This window comes from Gobius niger (assembly GCF_951799975.1).
Source record: "Gobius niger genome assembly, chromosome: 13".
Lineage (NCBI taxonomy): Eukaryota > Metazoa > Chordata > Actinopteri > Gobiiformes > Gobiidae > Gobius > Gobius niger.
Genome location: NC_136864.1, coordinates 30341731 through 30358728, shown reverse-complemented (window position 1 = coordinate 30358728; position 16998 = coordinate 30341731). Strand labels below are relative to the sequence as shown.

General features: G+C 42.6%; 2 protein-coding genes across 2 annotated transcripts in view; one reads left to right on the top strand and one right to left on the bottom strand.

Moving 5' to 3' along the window:
- znf622 (zinc finger protein 622) overlaps positions 1-16998 on the bottom strand; it is a 368360-nt gene that overhangs the window by 109236 nt on the left and 242126 nt on the right. The window lies entirely within an intron of this gene.
- Positions 1-16998, top strand: part of lamc1 (laminin, gamma 1) — a 60126-nt gene that overhangs the window by 24072 nt on the left and 19056 nt on the right. The window contains exons 3-7 of the mRNA XM_079570072.1: positions 3506-3636; positions 8755-8921; positions 11650-11838; positions 12784-12901; positions 15945-16043. Coding sequence (XP_079426198.1) covers positions 3506-3636; positions 8755-8921; positions 11650-11838; positions 12784-12901; positions 15945-16043 — 704 coding nt within the window. The remainder of the gene's footprint in view (positions 1-3505; positions 3637-8754; positions 8922-11649; positions 11839-12783; positions 12902-15944; positions 16044-16998) is intronic.

Sequence of the window (16998 nt, the reverse complement as noted above, 5' to 3'; positions counted from 1 at the left end):
TATTCACACTGTCATGACGTTCTGATGCAGCCCAATAACCATCAAAGACATCTGAAGGACTTCAAAATCAAATCACATCTCAAAGGCCTTGCCTCCTTGAGCCACAGAACGGTCTGTTTGGACTTTGGGCAAGACATGGAACTTTGAAAGGTGATGAGAAAAAAATATGACCTAATGGTCCTGATGGTTTCCAACGTTACTGGCATCACAACCAGATCCACCTGTGAGGGGGCGCTATAATAATCTGAGGCAGGGATGGGCAATTTATCTTCATAAAGGGCCACATGAGAAGCCTGAATTGAGTAGGAGGGCTGCACCAACAAAACTCTTATTCATTTATTCTACTCAACTTTATTCTCTTTTACATTGCACTAAATGGTATTTTGAATAGCTGATACTGGTAGTTGGCAGAACTATCACTTTCTGTACATTATTAGCCATATCCAGCCATGTGGACCTAAACCAGGAGTCGAGACTAAGACCAACTCAGGCCTAAACCACATGTAAACTAGGCTAAAAACAAGTCTCTGACAAAACTAAACAAGACAAAGGCTACAGGGGAGGAAGGTCTTCATCAAGACCCCAGTGATCCTCAAACAACACGTCTCCCTCAGCTGTGCGGACAGCGGCTGATCAGGCATCTGTCGGTGGGAATGACACCCCATGGAGTCAATCGGACACTATGAGGGCTAACTTCACACAGGTGCGTCCAGACTTTATGAAAAAAAAAAAAAAACTCAGCGGTGAATGACAGTGACACTCCACGGGGAGCTCACTCGTGTGTGCTTCGTTATCTAGGATAGTTAACTTCTACCATAGCACAGATCTTCAAACAGAGTTTGTGGGAAATGCTTTGCTTTGTCTGTCCTACCTTGAAGTTGCTGCTTGGCCCCAATTAAACTTTGAAGAGATGCACCGCCCACCGCCGTGGCCCATGTGCAGCAATAGTGAATGCCTCAGCAAATGCTTAAAAGTTTGCTAACAGTAGCTTCGGGTTAACATGCACACAGGCATGCCCCTGTTCTGGTGATGTTGTCCTCAACGCGAGCAGTACCTGCATCTTCCCTTTTCCCTGTAGAAAAGCATCTGGAGACAAGCGGAGTAGTGGGGTTATACACAGAGTTGAGTTGGGCTAATTAAAGTTGGTTTACTTAGTGCCTCACCCAGTTCTGATTGAATACTTGCTGATGTTAACCACACAGCGCATATTTCACCCAGAGCTGTGAAGATGTTGTGGTTACGGTGACGATGAGCCGGTGGACTTAGCCAACACATAGGCCTCTCTCCGTGAGATTTATTGTCCCTCAAATTTAAAATGTGGGGAAACTGGAGAATAGAACCAGCTGTGCAGCTCTCAGTGGATAAGGCGACCTGCAAAGTTTCTCAAATATAACACTTTCAAGAAATGTTGAATGTTGTCCGTTTGATGTCTGGAAGTTCTTTCTTTTTATTATTTTCCCCCTAAAGGAATTCATGAGTTCGGCTTCAACATCATCCTCACCATCTTGTGTAATAACGTACAATACAACAGTTGTTGGTCTCTTCATTACAATATATGGGCCTCTCTCTCTCGATATATACTGTATAATTTTAGGAAAATCTATTCAGGGGCAGGTGGGCAAACTTCATCTCTTCCCTCACAGCTTCCAGCTCATAACTTCATACATACCCAGCACTGATTCATTTTTAGACCATTTCAATCATGAAATGAGGACGTTGGTACGTTATGAAGCAGTTATTTTTGAGCAGAGTTATGAGCAGGCGAACAGACAGTCCGACGCCTCCCAAAGTGTCCCTGGTTTAAATAGATGGAGACCAATATGGACCTAGACTCTCAGCTAAATCTGGGCTCCACTCCCCACTGCAGGCCCGACACCACTGTAGGGCTGTAAAGAAACACAAAATTAGGATGAATTCTAAATGTTTTTGATACAAACGATGAAGGCCTCCAAGGGCCCTAACAGACAAAATAAAGCCTTCAGTAAATTTTCATGCTGGTCCCGGCACTGAACGGCACCAAAGAGACCGTATGAAAGAACCCGTAAATCCAATCCTCTGCAATTCACAGGGCTACTGTTACCCTTAACCGACTCTGATGCAAGTTTCCTCTTTGTAGAAGCATGTCCCTGGAGATTCCAAAACTTGAAGTCCATCTAATGATGAATGTGTGACTTGGTGACTGGTTCCTTAATGTAAAGTGCTTTGAGTGCCTAAAGCAGGTAAAAAGGTGCTATATAAATGCGACTATTTATTTATTTACCAACACGGGGGTGGCACAGCGGTTAGAGCTAATGCAGGCGGGCCTTTCAGCTCATTAACGTGCACTGTCCCTACCAAATAAGCCAAATGAGAAAGATCAGGAAGAATTTGACTTTATTAAGGCTATTAAGTGCAGGAGGTGGAGTAATGAAAAGTAAAAAATCAAAAAAACAAATGAGTATTTCAGTCAAACAATCTATGAGGAGACGTTTACTTGCTGAGGTTAATTTTGAAAAGGAGGATTATTTAGCATATTGGATATTGAATATTGGATATTGAATATTCCCTTCGATGAGTAATAAAGCTTTGTGGGGGCTTTATTTACCGTGCAATTAGAAGTCTTTGGAGTCTGCACTGAGCTGAACCCCCGCCAAAGTTCAGAAAACCTTCGGGAGAGTCAAGCTTCTCCTTCAAAGGGGCTTCACTGTGGAACTCTCTCCACTGGAGTAAAACTGCAGACTAATATTAACATCTTTAGCAGAGGGCTCAATCAGTGGCTTAAATAAGGTCCGAGTTGTTCCCAATGTGTAAAATGTGCTTCATATTGTCTTTCTAAATAATGTGTTTTATCTTTTGTAGCCTAATGCTGGGTCCATATTAAATTAAATTAAATTAAATTAAATCAATAATTCAAAATGATTAAATAAAGTGGATCGTAGTTAAGTGATAATTTGTGTCAATATTCAATAAATCTAGTATTCGTTACTTTTCAATAAAGTAACACGTAAAGTAAAGTAAAAAATAAAGCACATTTAATCTGGCTATAATTTATTCACAATATCAAAGTGTTTAATGTGTTTCAGGTTCATTTTGAGACCTGGACCAAACTGCATTGGGTTAAAGTCCTAACACACGCAATCATGTGAGATGAACTCCCACGTTTCCCAAGAGTCTTTGTTTCCTCTCAGACAGATGTCAAAAGTTTTTCCTCGGTGATGTAACATCAACAGGTGTTTGTCCATCTGCCCCTTTCTCAAAATACTCTCCACTCTTACTGGAGCTCGTGCTGCTGCTGCTCCAGCCTCATTACGGAGTTTCTCACAACAAAGTTAACCCTTATTCCCCAAATGTCCAACCGAAGAACTGATTAACAACATTCCGCTGCTTTTTCCACAAAATATCACACAAAGGAACCCAGCAACATTTATTTTAACACTGCACATGTGATGAATAAAAGGTGAAATGTTTTCACCTGCAACAACAAAACATTGCTCGATAAAAATATAAATGACTACTTTTTCTCCAGGACTGGGTGACAGCGACAGACATCAGAGTGACCCTGAACAGGCTCAACACATTCGGAGATGAAGTTTTCAATGACCCCAAGGTCCTCAAGTCCTACTACTACGCCATTTCAGACTTTGCTGTTGGGGGAAGGTAAGAGTCATGTTAATGCAATACTTTGGCATTTATTCACATCCTGGGATTTAAGGTCATTATTTTATCTATTTTATCTTAAACTGGCATTTTTTGAACCTTTCAGCCATGTTATTAACGTATCTGGAGTTGTTCAGTGTCTGTCTAGGAATTTATTTTTATTTACTGGTTACTGGTTTATTTGGTTGGATCAGGGCATGTTGATGGACATACTTGGGTTGCATGTACAAATACAGAACATGAGAACATGCAAACTCCACAGAAAGACCCCATCTGGGGATCGAACCTGGGACCTTCTAGCTTTGAAACAGGAGTGCTAACTGCTGCGCCACCATGCTGCCATGGATGCGAAACAAAACTCTGTATAATAATGGCCCGGGACTGATGAGCTCCAGCATTAATGCTCCTTTTATTGGTGCTGAAGTAACACGGTCAGATCAGAGCTTTAAAGCAGTACTAAGTAACTTATGCCCCTAGAGGCCACAAGTGCCACTGCAGGTGGACAAAGACAAAGGGAGAGAGGGATATTGTACATCCAATTAAATACTGTTTAAGTGGTGCTAGACCAAAGTTAGCTTTGCCCGTTAGCCTGTTGGCTGCTTCTTCGTAATTTCATTAGTGTGTATTGGTGGCTCCGAACCGGGGGCAGCAAAGTTGCAAGTGTGGTTTTCAGGCCAGAGACATCAGGGGGAGATGAACGACCCCCCCCCCCCCCCCCCCATTCATCCCATCAACACTTGTTTTACCCCAGAGGGACTACGGAAAGGATTTATTAAGGGAAACAAGTTACTTAGTACTGCTTTAAGAAGGCTCCCTCCCATAGACCTGCATCTGACCTGGCAGTCACGGCTCGACCCACTGGACACAAGCTGTCCACTAAGTTTACATTCAGGCTTAGTCCATGACCACAGCCAGAATAAACCAGCAGCCTATGAAAAAAAATAAAAACCTATGAAGCGTAAGTCGTGATTCTAATCTATTACACAATTTGGTTCATATGTATATTTGACATGCCTTATATCAGTGGTCCCCAACCTTAGGAGCTGGTAATGGACCTGATATTTTTCTTTCAGGACAGTCCATCTCGCAGTGGGCTAAATACAACAGATTGGTAAAAACGTGTACAGTAAATGCAAATCAAAGTTGTGAGGCTGCAGCGCGATGAGCGTGAGCTGATGTAAGAATGCGAAGGGGGGGAGCAGACGCTCTTGGCGGTGAAAAGCAAAGCAGGGCATTCTGGTACGTGCTAGTGTAAAACTTGAGAGACCGAAATGTTGAAAATAAAGATTTATCAACGCTACTCTTCAAAACCATTCAGATTATTGGCTTTGGGGAAACTGAGCTCGTATCCCTTTGTGGAGGTCACTTTGGTCAACATACTTTGGTTGTTTACAGTACAGCTTCTTCTGGGGGCTTCTACATATTTAACAGTTTAACAGTTTAATCATTAACCCTAACCTCCGCTCTAACTGAACTGCAACAAACCCAAGCATGAGACCTGATGGAAGTCTCTTTTCAAGTATAATTGGTTGTGGAACCGTATACCTTATAAAACCTTCCCCTATATGAAATATTCAATACTTACTTTATAGTAACACCATGCTTTTCCTAATTATAACAGCGTCTCACATACAATTGCTCGTTACAGCTTATTCCTGCCAGAGTTTACCAGATAAAGTGCTCAGAACAAACATTTAATGTGAACTCTTGTTTTCATGAAGTACAAAAGACAATGCTTGACCATCTAAATAACTAAAGGCCTTTCAGTACTTCCTTGTGCTGCGCATATTTATTTTGGAGTATCGGGGTTTGCTGTTTTTTTGCAAGTTGGATCCCTTTCCCAAGAGCACCCACACTTACATTTTGGAATACATTTGGACACCGAGAGCAATCAGTCAGATTGTTGTTCCAACAGCACAAGGGATTTACTACAAGGCAGAGCTGTAGGCGCCGACGATAGATCTTTACCTTGTCTGTCCCGCTCGCAAGACAGCTTGACCGAGTCATGGCGCCGGAGATGGCTGCTCTGGTTGGTTTTGTTTCCGGACCCCATCATCTTCCCATGGCCATTATAATCCACAGCAAAATCCTTCCACAGCTGATGTGTGCGAAGCTGATGTGTTCAAACGCCCAGGTTTGAATTATCAACCTTATGAAACAAGAGATTTTTGTTTTTTCTGTTAGAATGCCTTATTAAGAAGTTAAACTTCAAAGTGTTTTGTTGAAATAAGAAAATAATGCCTATACTATATTTCAGTCTCCTCTCCTTTACCCCTCACCCCCCCCTCTAACCTCCTTAGGACAAAAAAATAAACTAAGTAATGATCGTTTTTCAGTTAAATATCAGACCTAATTAAACTACAGACATCGCATGTTTCCGCTGAAAGCTCCGTAAACGAACTGTCCCCCAGCTCCAACTCGAAAATGTGAAGATTGCGAAAATTCAACACAAAACAAAAAGTGTTCTGGCTCGAAAACACTATGGACACTACACAGCGGCCACCGCCTGAATTTCTGACTGCATATGTAAATGTGAAATGTAGAAATTCCCGATATTTCGCATTGATTTAGAAATTCCTTCTGGAAATTATCTTTTTTTTTTTATTTCCGGGTCAATGAGATCGTATGACCTGTCATCTGCTAGCAGCTAATGCTACAAACAAACAAGAGCATTTACCACACATGTTCCAGACAGATCACAGGGAGGAGGAGCTTCTCAAAGGGGGCTGTGTGTCATACTTCTCAGCGAGGGAAACAGCGGGCCCTGGCACATCTACTTTCATCCATTCATATGGAACATATTTACGTATTGAATCGAAGAGGGAATATCGAACCATTGGATATAATATCGAGAATCGTTGTATCTCTAGACACCTCTTAAAAGTATTTTTATGTAACCCAGAGTGATTTGAGCCAGATACAGAACAACCCGTGCCGATCGTGAACAAAGCAGCCCCTGACAGGTGCTGTGTGCAGCGGCGTGGTCCCTGTGTAATCCCGCTTTACTGGAAAGGAATCCCAAGAATGTGGGCATGTAATGGAAATCGCCTCACATCTTAGCCCAGGTTTAAATTTGGGTCAAGTCTGGTAACGGAAATACCCTGAAAAGTAGCACTCAAATAGCACTAGTCAGGTTAGCTTAGTTTGTCTTTATGTTTGTTCAGCATTTGTTCCACTGCAACAACTGAAAGTGGAAGCACTTACTGTATGTCGGCACCCTACAAACAATTTCTCCGGAAACACATTTTTTAAACATCCACACACACATATTTTTCTCACTCTGTAGGGGGTGCTCACATGCCCGCTGTTAGAGTTTTTGATTACATTTATTGTTTATATGATACTTTGTAAAGTTTGCGGTTCTGCTGACTTTCTCTGCTTCAGATGTTTTTTTTTTTAGAGGCAAATGTAATCTTGAATAGGTAATATGATTAATTTGGGTTAGTGATACATTTCAAAATCTTCCTAATTCACAACAAATAATGTGCTTGTTAAGTGAAAGGCGATGATCAGTTCCTGCTTGGACAAATGTTCTTGGATGAGGCCTGCTGTCACATGAATCTGTTGATGTGTTTCATTGAAACATTTGCTGCATTTATTATTAGCTGTGTGTGCGTACGGCATCAACACGTCCTCTAGTGTTGATAAATGAGAGCCACTTAGTGATACGTCCTCGGATTACTTCTCTAAAATATGATGCATTTTGTAATTTTTAATCCAATGTAGACACAGATGATCTCTGAGAGAGCATCTGCAAACGGTCAGGGGAATGAGGGGAACAAAGAGTTTCACCTACTTCTCCGGAGCCACTTTCACGGTGACAACGAAAAAACACTTTGCTGCTACAACAGAGTCTGTTTAAGACCGTAGTTATAATTGAGTTGATCAGTTGGGCATCAAAAGGATTTTCGGTTTTGGCTTAGTAAGGCAAACATTAAACAGCTGTTTTATAAGCTACAATTGTGCATGTTTGTATTTTCAGACAATGCACTTTAACTGGACCTTAATTTAAAAATAAATTGTAAAAATGTTTAGATGCTAATCAAAAACATGGGATGGATACAATGGGCGCCGGCTGCTCTGCTTTATGACCACGACCCTGGGGGCCGCCATTGCTCCGCCATTGTTGTAGTACCTCCATATCGCCACTAGGCCCCCATTGAAAAGCATTGGAGTTTAGACACCTTAAAAACAACGGCTGGTTTAAATTTTTTCAACACTAGACTAGGCTAGATATTTCTCCTGAGATAACGATGGGTTAGTCACAATATATGAAACCAGGCTGGTTTTCGTAATATGAATTTTTGAAATCTCGTACTTAATGAGGCTCGGACTGTTAGCATTGGAGCAGCGCGAGTTACACGTCACGCAAGGGCCGAGTTTACGGTGAAAATCTCGCCCGTATGTCCTTTTTAGGAACATGCTTCGTCAGAGCTGGGGAGGGGGAGTCTGTAAATCCGCCATGAATTCCCCCACGACCGTGGTCATTATGGTAAACAGAGAGGAGTGAGCATAAGACGTCCATTATTTTTACAGTCTATGGATGGATATTTCCACAATCATGCAGCCTATCATGAGCTGTTAGTGACGAGTCTTTGTTTGATTCAGTGTTTCCATTCCGCTCTGGCAATGAAACACCGGAGACAATAACCTGTCCCATCGTGTCCCAAAGGGGCTCCTTCCCCAAGGCAGTGTGGGAGCATCTGCTTTTCCCCTGACACCCACACACACACGCACACGCACACGCACACGCACAGAACTAACCAGCAATTTCACGGCTGAGTTTAATATGCTACTATTACTGCAGATCAAATAAGTGCAAGTAAGTCTTAGCGTTTATACTCGTAAAGGAGCTACTGGCATTTGAAACACTGAGTGACAAAAGACTGAGAAAGATCAAATGAGACTAAAGTTTAACTCAAAGGTCCAATAGCCCTGCTCTTCACTGAAACCACACATGTACACAAGTGCTCTCCGTCCGTTTTAAAGTCTACTTGTTGTAGTTTTTTATATGAAGTTTATGTTTGATTTGGCCAAAAAGCAGGTTTATTTTTGTGTGTCCACTTTAAAGATAAAGTAAGGTGTATATTGTGTGCTGAACTGAATGCGTGTGTGCAGGTGTAAGTGCAATGGCCATGCCAGCGAGTGCACAAAGAGCAGCGGAGCGCGCCTGATGTGCAACTGCAAACACAACACCGAGGGCTTGGACTGTGAGCGCTGTAAACCCTTCTACAACGACCGGCCGTGGAGACGAGCCACCGCTGACAGCTCCAACGAGTGCCTGCGTGAGTACACTTCACAGGAAATACTGGGTATAGATTATATCTGAGAGGCATGTTTCTGGACTATATTTGCTCATATAGTGATTCATATGTACATATTTGTTATATATTTGAATGACTGATGATTTACAGCATTGGCTTTGTTAACCCTGTACTGTATACTGTACTCATGTAAATGAAGCACGTGTTGACTTTATAGTATTAGAAATATCAGAAAAATTCAGTTTCATATGCAGTTAAGAAAGGTTAACATTTTGCAAATCGGTCCCTCTCAATAAGTATCAATATTAGGGGTGTAACGGTTCACGGGGATGTATTGAACCGTTCGGTTCGGCCTGTTCGGTTCGGTCCACTTGCGTACCGTTTCGGTGTATTATTTTCATTAAATAATGTAAATTTATTATTAGCGTCATATTAAGTGCCGCGGAACAAAGTTCCTACGCGAGTTTCCGCACGGACGCTATTGAGTGACGTACATTGAAGCTGCATGAGTAGCCGAGAGAAACTACAGGCGCTGGCTTTAAGTATTTGATTAAAAGTCTTGAGCCTCGCTACAATATCCCGTCACGTCCGCACTTCAGCCAAAAAGTTACACCAGCGCTCAGAGCCGGTTCTTCCTATACGCAAACTACGTAGTGTTGTTTCACTGATTAATCAACGCGTTGTTGTTACGGGGACAGGCTCTTCCAGCGCGCACTCACTCTCCGCCTACTTCGCCACATATAACACCAAAACGGAGTAGTCTGGTGAAGTGAATGAGCAGGAGAGACCGACCGCCTTCCCCTTGTCTCTTCCAAAGCGCGAGTGCTTCTCCGCTCGTGTACCGCTCGGTCGTCTGTCTCCCGGTGCTTCGCCTCATGCGCGGCTCCTCCGCGGTTGCATCACGTCACCCGTGTCCCGGGCACTGCTCACATGTTTTCTCTGCGCAGACTCTGGGCCTCACTCTCATTTAAACCCTCTTCTTACTGTGTCTGGTGAGTCTAGAGTATCAGGACAGTAGTTTGGCGAGTAGACGAGAGTAAAAAGCCGTTCACTGTGGCCTTTTTGTTGAGTTGAATCCACATGGTTCTCATGAGTTACAGTAACTCTCATTATAAGAGTGCAATTTATTTAAAATATCACCCAAATGGGTCACTTTTATTTATTTTATGCAAGAATTCTATTGTGTATTGGCAGCTTTTCAAAAGAAAAATTTTGTTAGTTCTTATTTATTTGTACCGAAAATTAACCGAACCGAGCCCTCCAAAACCGTGAACCGAACCGAATACAATTTTAGCGTACCGTTACACCCCTAATCAATATACAGAAATAAATGTGGAAAAAGTGAGACACGGCAGGTGAAGTATTGATTTTTCACACAGTGGTCAAAGTGGACATTTAGCTAGTTTGCTCCTTAACATCTTAGTCTTCCGTGCGATGCTTATTTTATGATGATTTGTCGCGAGGCGAAGATTTCCCGGAAGTGGCTACTACATCGCTTTGCAAAGCCGTCTTTCCCTCGCGTATTCATTCACAAATATTGACAGATTTTACATCCACGTGTCCTGAAGGCTCCCCGAGACAATGCTATAATCCAAATAATATTATCCACGCATGTGCACTCGGTACAAAACCTTAGGCTGGTTTTCTCTAAATGAGGTTTTGTTCCACTCATGCAACAACCTCACTACTTTACTTTTAAGTTTGGAGTCCTACAGACGTCAAACTTAAAAGTAAGTCCAGTCTTAGACTTAATATTTGAAGGTTTTTTCCACAGGGATTTTTTAATATCTAATTCCCACCCTGTTTTATTCAGCTTTGAACACAAAAAACAAGGTAAAATCTGATTTTATGAAAAGCTTATTCAAAAGCTAAACAAGATCCAAAATACCCCCCCCCAAAAAAATGTAGTAACTAATATATAAACAAAATAAAACCATACATTTAAATTTGGGTCTATCCATTTTGTCGCTGAAAACTTTGGCAATTTTGATGTTTTTACATAAAAACATAAAATTACAGAAACATTTCTATAAATGTTTTCCTCATTTATGTCAGTCATCTACAGCAGAAGTTTCAAATTGTTATCACAAAATGGAATTTGTTTCCCTATTCACCTGCAGGCTAAATTTCTAAAACAATCCAATCTCTTCCTGGTGCGTTGTTTCCATCCCTGCACTGTTTGCTCCACTTTAAACAGATCAGGGTTCATTTTGAATTTTTTACATTTTTTATTCAACAAACTGGTGCGGATCAAAGAACCGAGACCCACTTTTTCAGGTGGTCTCGGTCCGCTTCCAAACAGAATCTGGTCCAGCACCACGGGAAAAGTTATCCCTTCGCGGCTGCTAAGGCTAATACTGGATGGATGCTACAAACAATGAGCCGTGGGGGCTGCCATTGGAGCTGCCCAAATCACATTGCACCAGCCCCTTATGGCTCCTCCTGTAGGTAGTGGGTCCAAAGGAGGACGGCCTCACGATTAAACAGGCCTGTTGGTCTCTCATAAGGGGCTTCTAAACCCCTCTTTGTCTGACCAGTCAATTAGGACCTGTTTGCCCTGGGAGACCCGACCAGGGGCACGAAGCCCCTGACAACAGAGCTCCCAGGATCATTCGGGTGCTCAAACCCCTCCATCACATTAAGGTGGTGGTTCCAGGAGGGGGGAATGTGCCAGCCTTGGTCACATAGCTGTATGACCTGGATCCGCATTTTCAATATTTTAATTCTCCTTTGTATATGATTTATTTAGCCTGCAACTGTAACGGGAAGAGTTCGGAGTGCTATTTTGATGTGGAGCTGTACCGAGCAACAGGCCACGGTGGGCACTGCCTGAACTGTGCTGACAACACTGATGGGCCCAACTGTGAGCGTTGCCTGGACAACTACCACCGTGACCGCACCGGGAGCCGCTGCCTGCCCTGTGGCTGCAACTCTATTGGTGAGCCTTAAGTCCACATTATTACACGTCTCTCATTCACTCATTCTGCTCAAAGTTGTCCTGTCTGAATTATTAAAGTTAGTGTACAAAGAAAGGGGAATCTAGAGCCTCATTTCCACAGGAACAGGACGGGGAGGTTTGGGTTATTTTTTTTAAAGGCGCTTTATGGAACATTTTATGTGGGGAAAAAACCTTTTGAGTGGTTACCATGGCGTCACCCATACAGCCGCTCGGTCACCAATAGATCAATTATGCACAAATGTCAAGGTTTTTTTTCGTAATAAAAAGTTGCATAATGTATCTTTAACGGAATAGGCCACCGTTTTTACATATTGAGATATATTCTTACCTTAGCTTAGACGAGTTGATGCATAACTGTCTTAGCATCCAGCCTTTCCTAGCATAGGTATAGCTCCAAACTGGTGTGAAGTTAGAAGCTACCACGCTGTTCCACGGTTTTCCTATTTAAATACAGTTACGTGAGCCGTTACACGATCCAAGTCTAGTTACACAAAATTAAACAAAAAAATCTTGGATTAAAAGGGGTACTATATTGTAAGACGTAAAAACATAGGAGTGAGAAGTGCCCCTATGGTATTATTACGCCTTACATATATAGTACTCCCTTTTATCCGCTTAGAAAATGGACATGTTTCATTTTGTGTATCTAGACTTGGATCGTGTAACGGCTCACGTAACTGTATTTTAATAGGGAAACCGTTGAACAGCATGGTAACTTCTAACTATTTGCTATTTGTGTGACTGAGTGCACGCACAAAGACCAGACAGTTATGCATCAACTCGTCTAACCTCGGGTAAGAACATATCTCAGTATGGAAAAACGGTGGCCTTTTCCTTTTTAAAGTAAACCGCTTTGCTCCGAATGGGGGGTTCAAGGCTGTATATGAGGAATGATGTGTGGATAAATGAACTCTCTGTGGACAGGTTCGGAGTCCCCGCAGTGTGATGACAGAGGGATGTGCTCCTGTAAGCCTGGAGTCACCGGAGAGAAGTGCGACAGGTGCCAACCCGGTTTCCACAGCCTCACGGAGGCTGGCTGCAGGTAAAGGACTCTGAAACAGTGCCATCTTGTGGTAGCAAACATCTAACCCATGTTTCTCTTGATATCTGCATTTCAAACTGTGAGTTGCACATGACAAAGCTTTTCAGACTTCTTTTAATTATTACATTTTATTATGTAGTTATCTGAATCATGCATTCTTGTTGTTGCAAATTTTACTTGGAACCCTACAATAATACAACAACAAAGTTCTGCAAAAAAAAAAGTTTGTGGTTTTAGATAAAATCCCAAGTATGAAGTGGGAACTGGGGCTTCCAGAGGAGTAGGCTGTGCCAGATTTTCAGAAAAGATGATTTGCAGCTCCAAGGGTTGCACAAGGGTTGGCCCCTGATCTGCGTGTCCCCTGTCCAGAATGGGTATTATAAACGTGGATGCCCTCTGCCTGTGGGACTTACACTCATAAAGTGTTAACCTTCTTCCTCACAGGGAGATTACGGAGGATGGTGATCCTCCGTAATCTCCCTGTGAGGTGTGCTGCAGGTGAATAATATGTAACATACAGCACTAAGCTAGCCAGTGACCCGGATCTAAGACTTTTGCCATGTTGGCCTGAAGAATGTGAATGTTTTTCTCTCCTGTTTTTATGTAAAGCGCTTTAGTCTGCCAAGTGGATGCGCATGCGCGAGGGGGTGGAAGTCGCCTTTAATTCACATTTTATTATTTAAATCCTACATTTTATGGTGACATTTTATCGGATTTTATCTGCGACCTTAACTGCCTACCCGAGCAGACTGGATTACAAATCTTTGCACAACTCGCTACCCGGATGGTCCCAGCTAGCTCTGGCTCTGTTCTCGTCATGCCCTCAGAAGATCTGGACCAGGTTAAAACTTTAGCAGACTTAAAACTACATAATCACAGACTGGCATAACAGCTTAAGGACTATGAAAAGCTCCTCGGCCGCTTCATGGACATTAGTCGTAAACAGTCACAACAAATACCAGTGATGAGCACCTCGCTGCAGGACACGCTAGCTTGGGACCCTCTTCCCTGCCCGCACCCGTCATCCTGCTTAACCCCATCTCCGTGAAATCAGTCATCCTGGGTGGATATCGTAGTCCACGGAAACCCCCCCGGTCCTGTCCAACCGCTTTGCAGGCTTTACCAATGGAGACGTCCCCGACAGTCCCATCCCTACAGACCCTCAGGGCACGGATCATCAGGCTGTAGCGGCCAGCTCCCTGACAGCTCCTGTGGGCCTCTCGCAAAGCCACTGTCCAGCTCTGCGGGTTAATGGCATTGAGCGCAGGGAAACAACTTGGGACGGCGCACGGAAGGAGCGAGCCTCCGCCCAAACAGCAGTGGCTACCTCCTCCCGCTACAGGTTGCTTAAAAAGGGCGTCTTTAGGCGTTCTGGGGAAGGGCTTCCTCGCTGTAACCAAGCGGAGAGCCCTCCCTTGGCTACTTAACTAATCTCTTTGGCCTGATTCTGTGCAGAGTCCTCCTGTCTGTGTCGACACGGAACTCAAAAAACAAAAAAAGAAATTGCAGGGTGCTAGAAAGAAAATGGAGGAAAAATAAAATCACAATCAATTACAAAATTTACACCGAACAGCTGAAAACATAAAATAAAGGAGTTAGAAACTCAAGAAATTCACCAAAATCGTAACGGACAATAAAAATAATACAAAAGTTATTTTTTCCACCATAGACAAGCTTCTTCACCATGATTCTAAAACATTCCGTGAAATAATTTTTTAAGCCAAATCTTAGATAAACTTGTCTTTCTTCAACTTAATGATTTTATTACTGCACATATGTCCTTGAGAAATTCCAGTCTGGCTTTAGAGTAAACCACAGCACCGAGACAGCCCTCTTAAAGATTTTAAATGACTTTAGATTAAATTATGACTCACAGAAGGTCACAGTGTTGGTTCTGCTGGATCTGAGCGCTGCCTTTGATACAGTCGACCGCACTATTCTTTTAACTCATTTAAAACACATCGGCCTCTCTGGTGCTGTACACAGATGGTTTACTTCCTACCTCAAAGACAGGACGTTCATGGTAAGAGTGGATACGGTCCACAGAATTACATGTGGTGTGCCCCAGGGTTCGATTTTAGGCCCAGTGCTTTTTAATCTGTATATGCTCCCTCTTGGTGATGTCATCAGGAGACACAGGGGCAACTTTCATAGTTAGTCTGATTTAGGGGAGCCTATTATTTGATTTTTCTTCTTTTAACAATTTCATGCTCTCCCAGTCCTCCGCATCGAGAGTGGTGACTGGCTGTGGCTGCCGGGGTGCTGTCCTGTGGGTGTTTGCATGGACAGGGCACCCTGTGGCTGCTCCTTGGATGATGTTTCCTTACCTGGTTTATCTGTACTCAGCCTTATGTTCATAGCGCCCATAGTTTGTGTGTGTGTGTGTGTGTGTGTGTGTGTGTGCGCGCGTGCGCTTTTGTGGTGTGATTTTGTGGTGTGATTTTGTGGTGTGTCTCTGGGGAGGTGGATGGGGCAAGTGTGATTTTGACAATGTTGTTTGTATCTGTGGGAGGAGGTGGGTATGGGGGAGTGTTTTTAAATCTGTAAAGCACTTTGTTATATATGAAATGTATGAAAAGTGCTTTATAAATAAAGATTGATTGATTGTTGTTGTAAAGTTTATAGGAATGAACTTGGATTGACTTTGATTCAGTCTTGACTATTGAAGGTTGCAGTCTCTGTCTAGCCTTAGCCTTAAGACAGAAATGCAGAGAACATTATATTAACCGAATTGCAGATGCATTCATTTATTCTAAACCAAACCTCAAACATTCCAGACAGCGGGTGAAAACAAATGATAACCAGGCCATGCTGGAATCTTATCTGCATGACCTCTACTGGAGCCTTTGTGATTTGCCATTTTGCGACCATTCAAACTGTAATTCAGGTTCGACTACTATTAACGTTGCACTAACGTCACGGACTAAATGTATATTTCCTTATATGGACTTAAATTTATCCTGGATTGACTTAAAAACAGTTAATGAATTTGTTAAGACTGTTTTCCACTGTCCTGAGTGAGTCTGACTGTGTGTCTCCTCAGGCCCTGCTCATGCTCTCCGTCGGGCAGTACCCAGGAGTGTGATGTCAACACGGGCCAATGCCGCTGCAAGAACCACGTGGAGGGCTTCAGCTGTGACAGGTACAGCATAGTTCAAACATAATAGACACTCAAAGGCTTAAAAACTACTGTTAGGTCAATCACAAAACTGATAGTGGCGGAAAGTAAGCTAAGATTTAATATGAGGATGTTCAATGGGGCAGAAGCTGAAAACCATCAGATGCGCAAAACCAATGCACTTGGTGTTTCTCCGATCATACACACACATTTGTAACGTGACACTCACAATGCGGACGACTCTGAAATAGCGTACCGCACGATATACATCACCTTTCCTTATAAATATTCATTAAGCTAGCAACAGTTGCTAGGGGGGTCAAACTCGCGCCTGTCACTCATGCTAGACGAATGTAAATAGTTTACGGACGAGATGTCTACTGAGCTAAACCTTCTAACTGTCCGAGAATGATGTCCCCGGTGCCAGATTCACTGGTATAGATGTAGAAGAACATACAAATGTTCAATTAAAGAGATGGCTTGAGTGTAGAGGGCTGAAAAAGACGGGTAAAAGAGCCGACCTGATCCAGAGGTAGATTGTTATCAACACCATTTTCCCCTAAAAAAACATCAGCGTACGCCACTGATAGTGACATTTTGCAGTTTCAACAAGCTATATTTTACCACCCTACGTCCTGTCTGTCATATATATTATGTCCTCTGGTTGTCTTACGTCTGACAGTTGTTGGGGGTTATTTATATCATTATTATTTATTTATTTATTTATTGTTTAGCGATCTCTAATGCTACTCGGTCACAGCCAACAACACTTCACTTTTAATTAATATCAATTCTCTAAATTATTTTACCCTTCCCCTAAGGCTGTTTCCTTACTACAGAAAAAGTAAATCTGTTGGATCTACCTGTAGGCATGAACAGGCTTGCTAGAAAAAGGCAGAGGCTGAACATGTCTTCCATATTTAAATAAGAGTGTTTTAAGAAAGTTGGCCAGTGTAGAACTGTATTAGAACTGGACTTT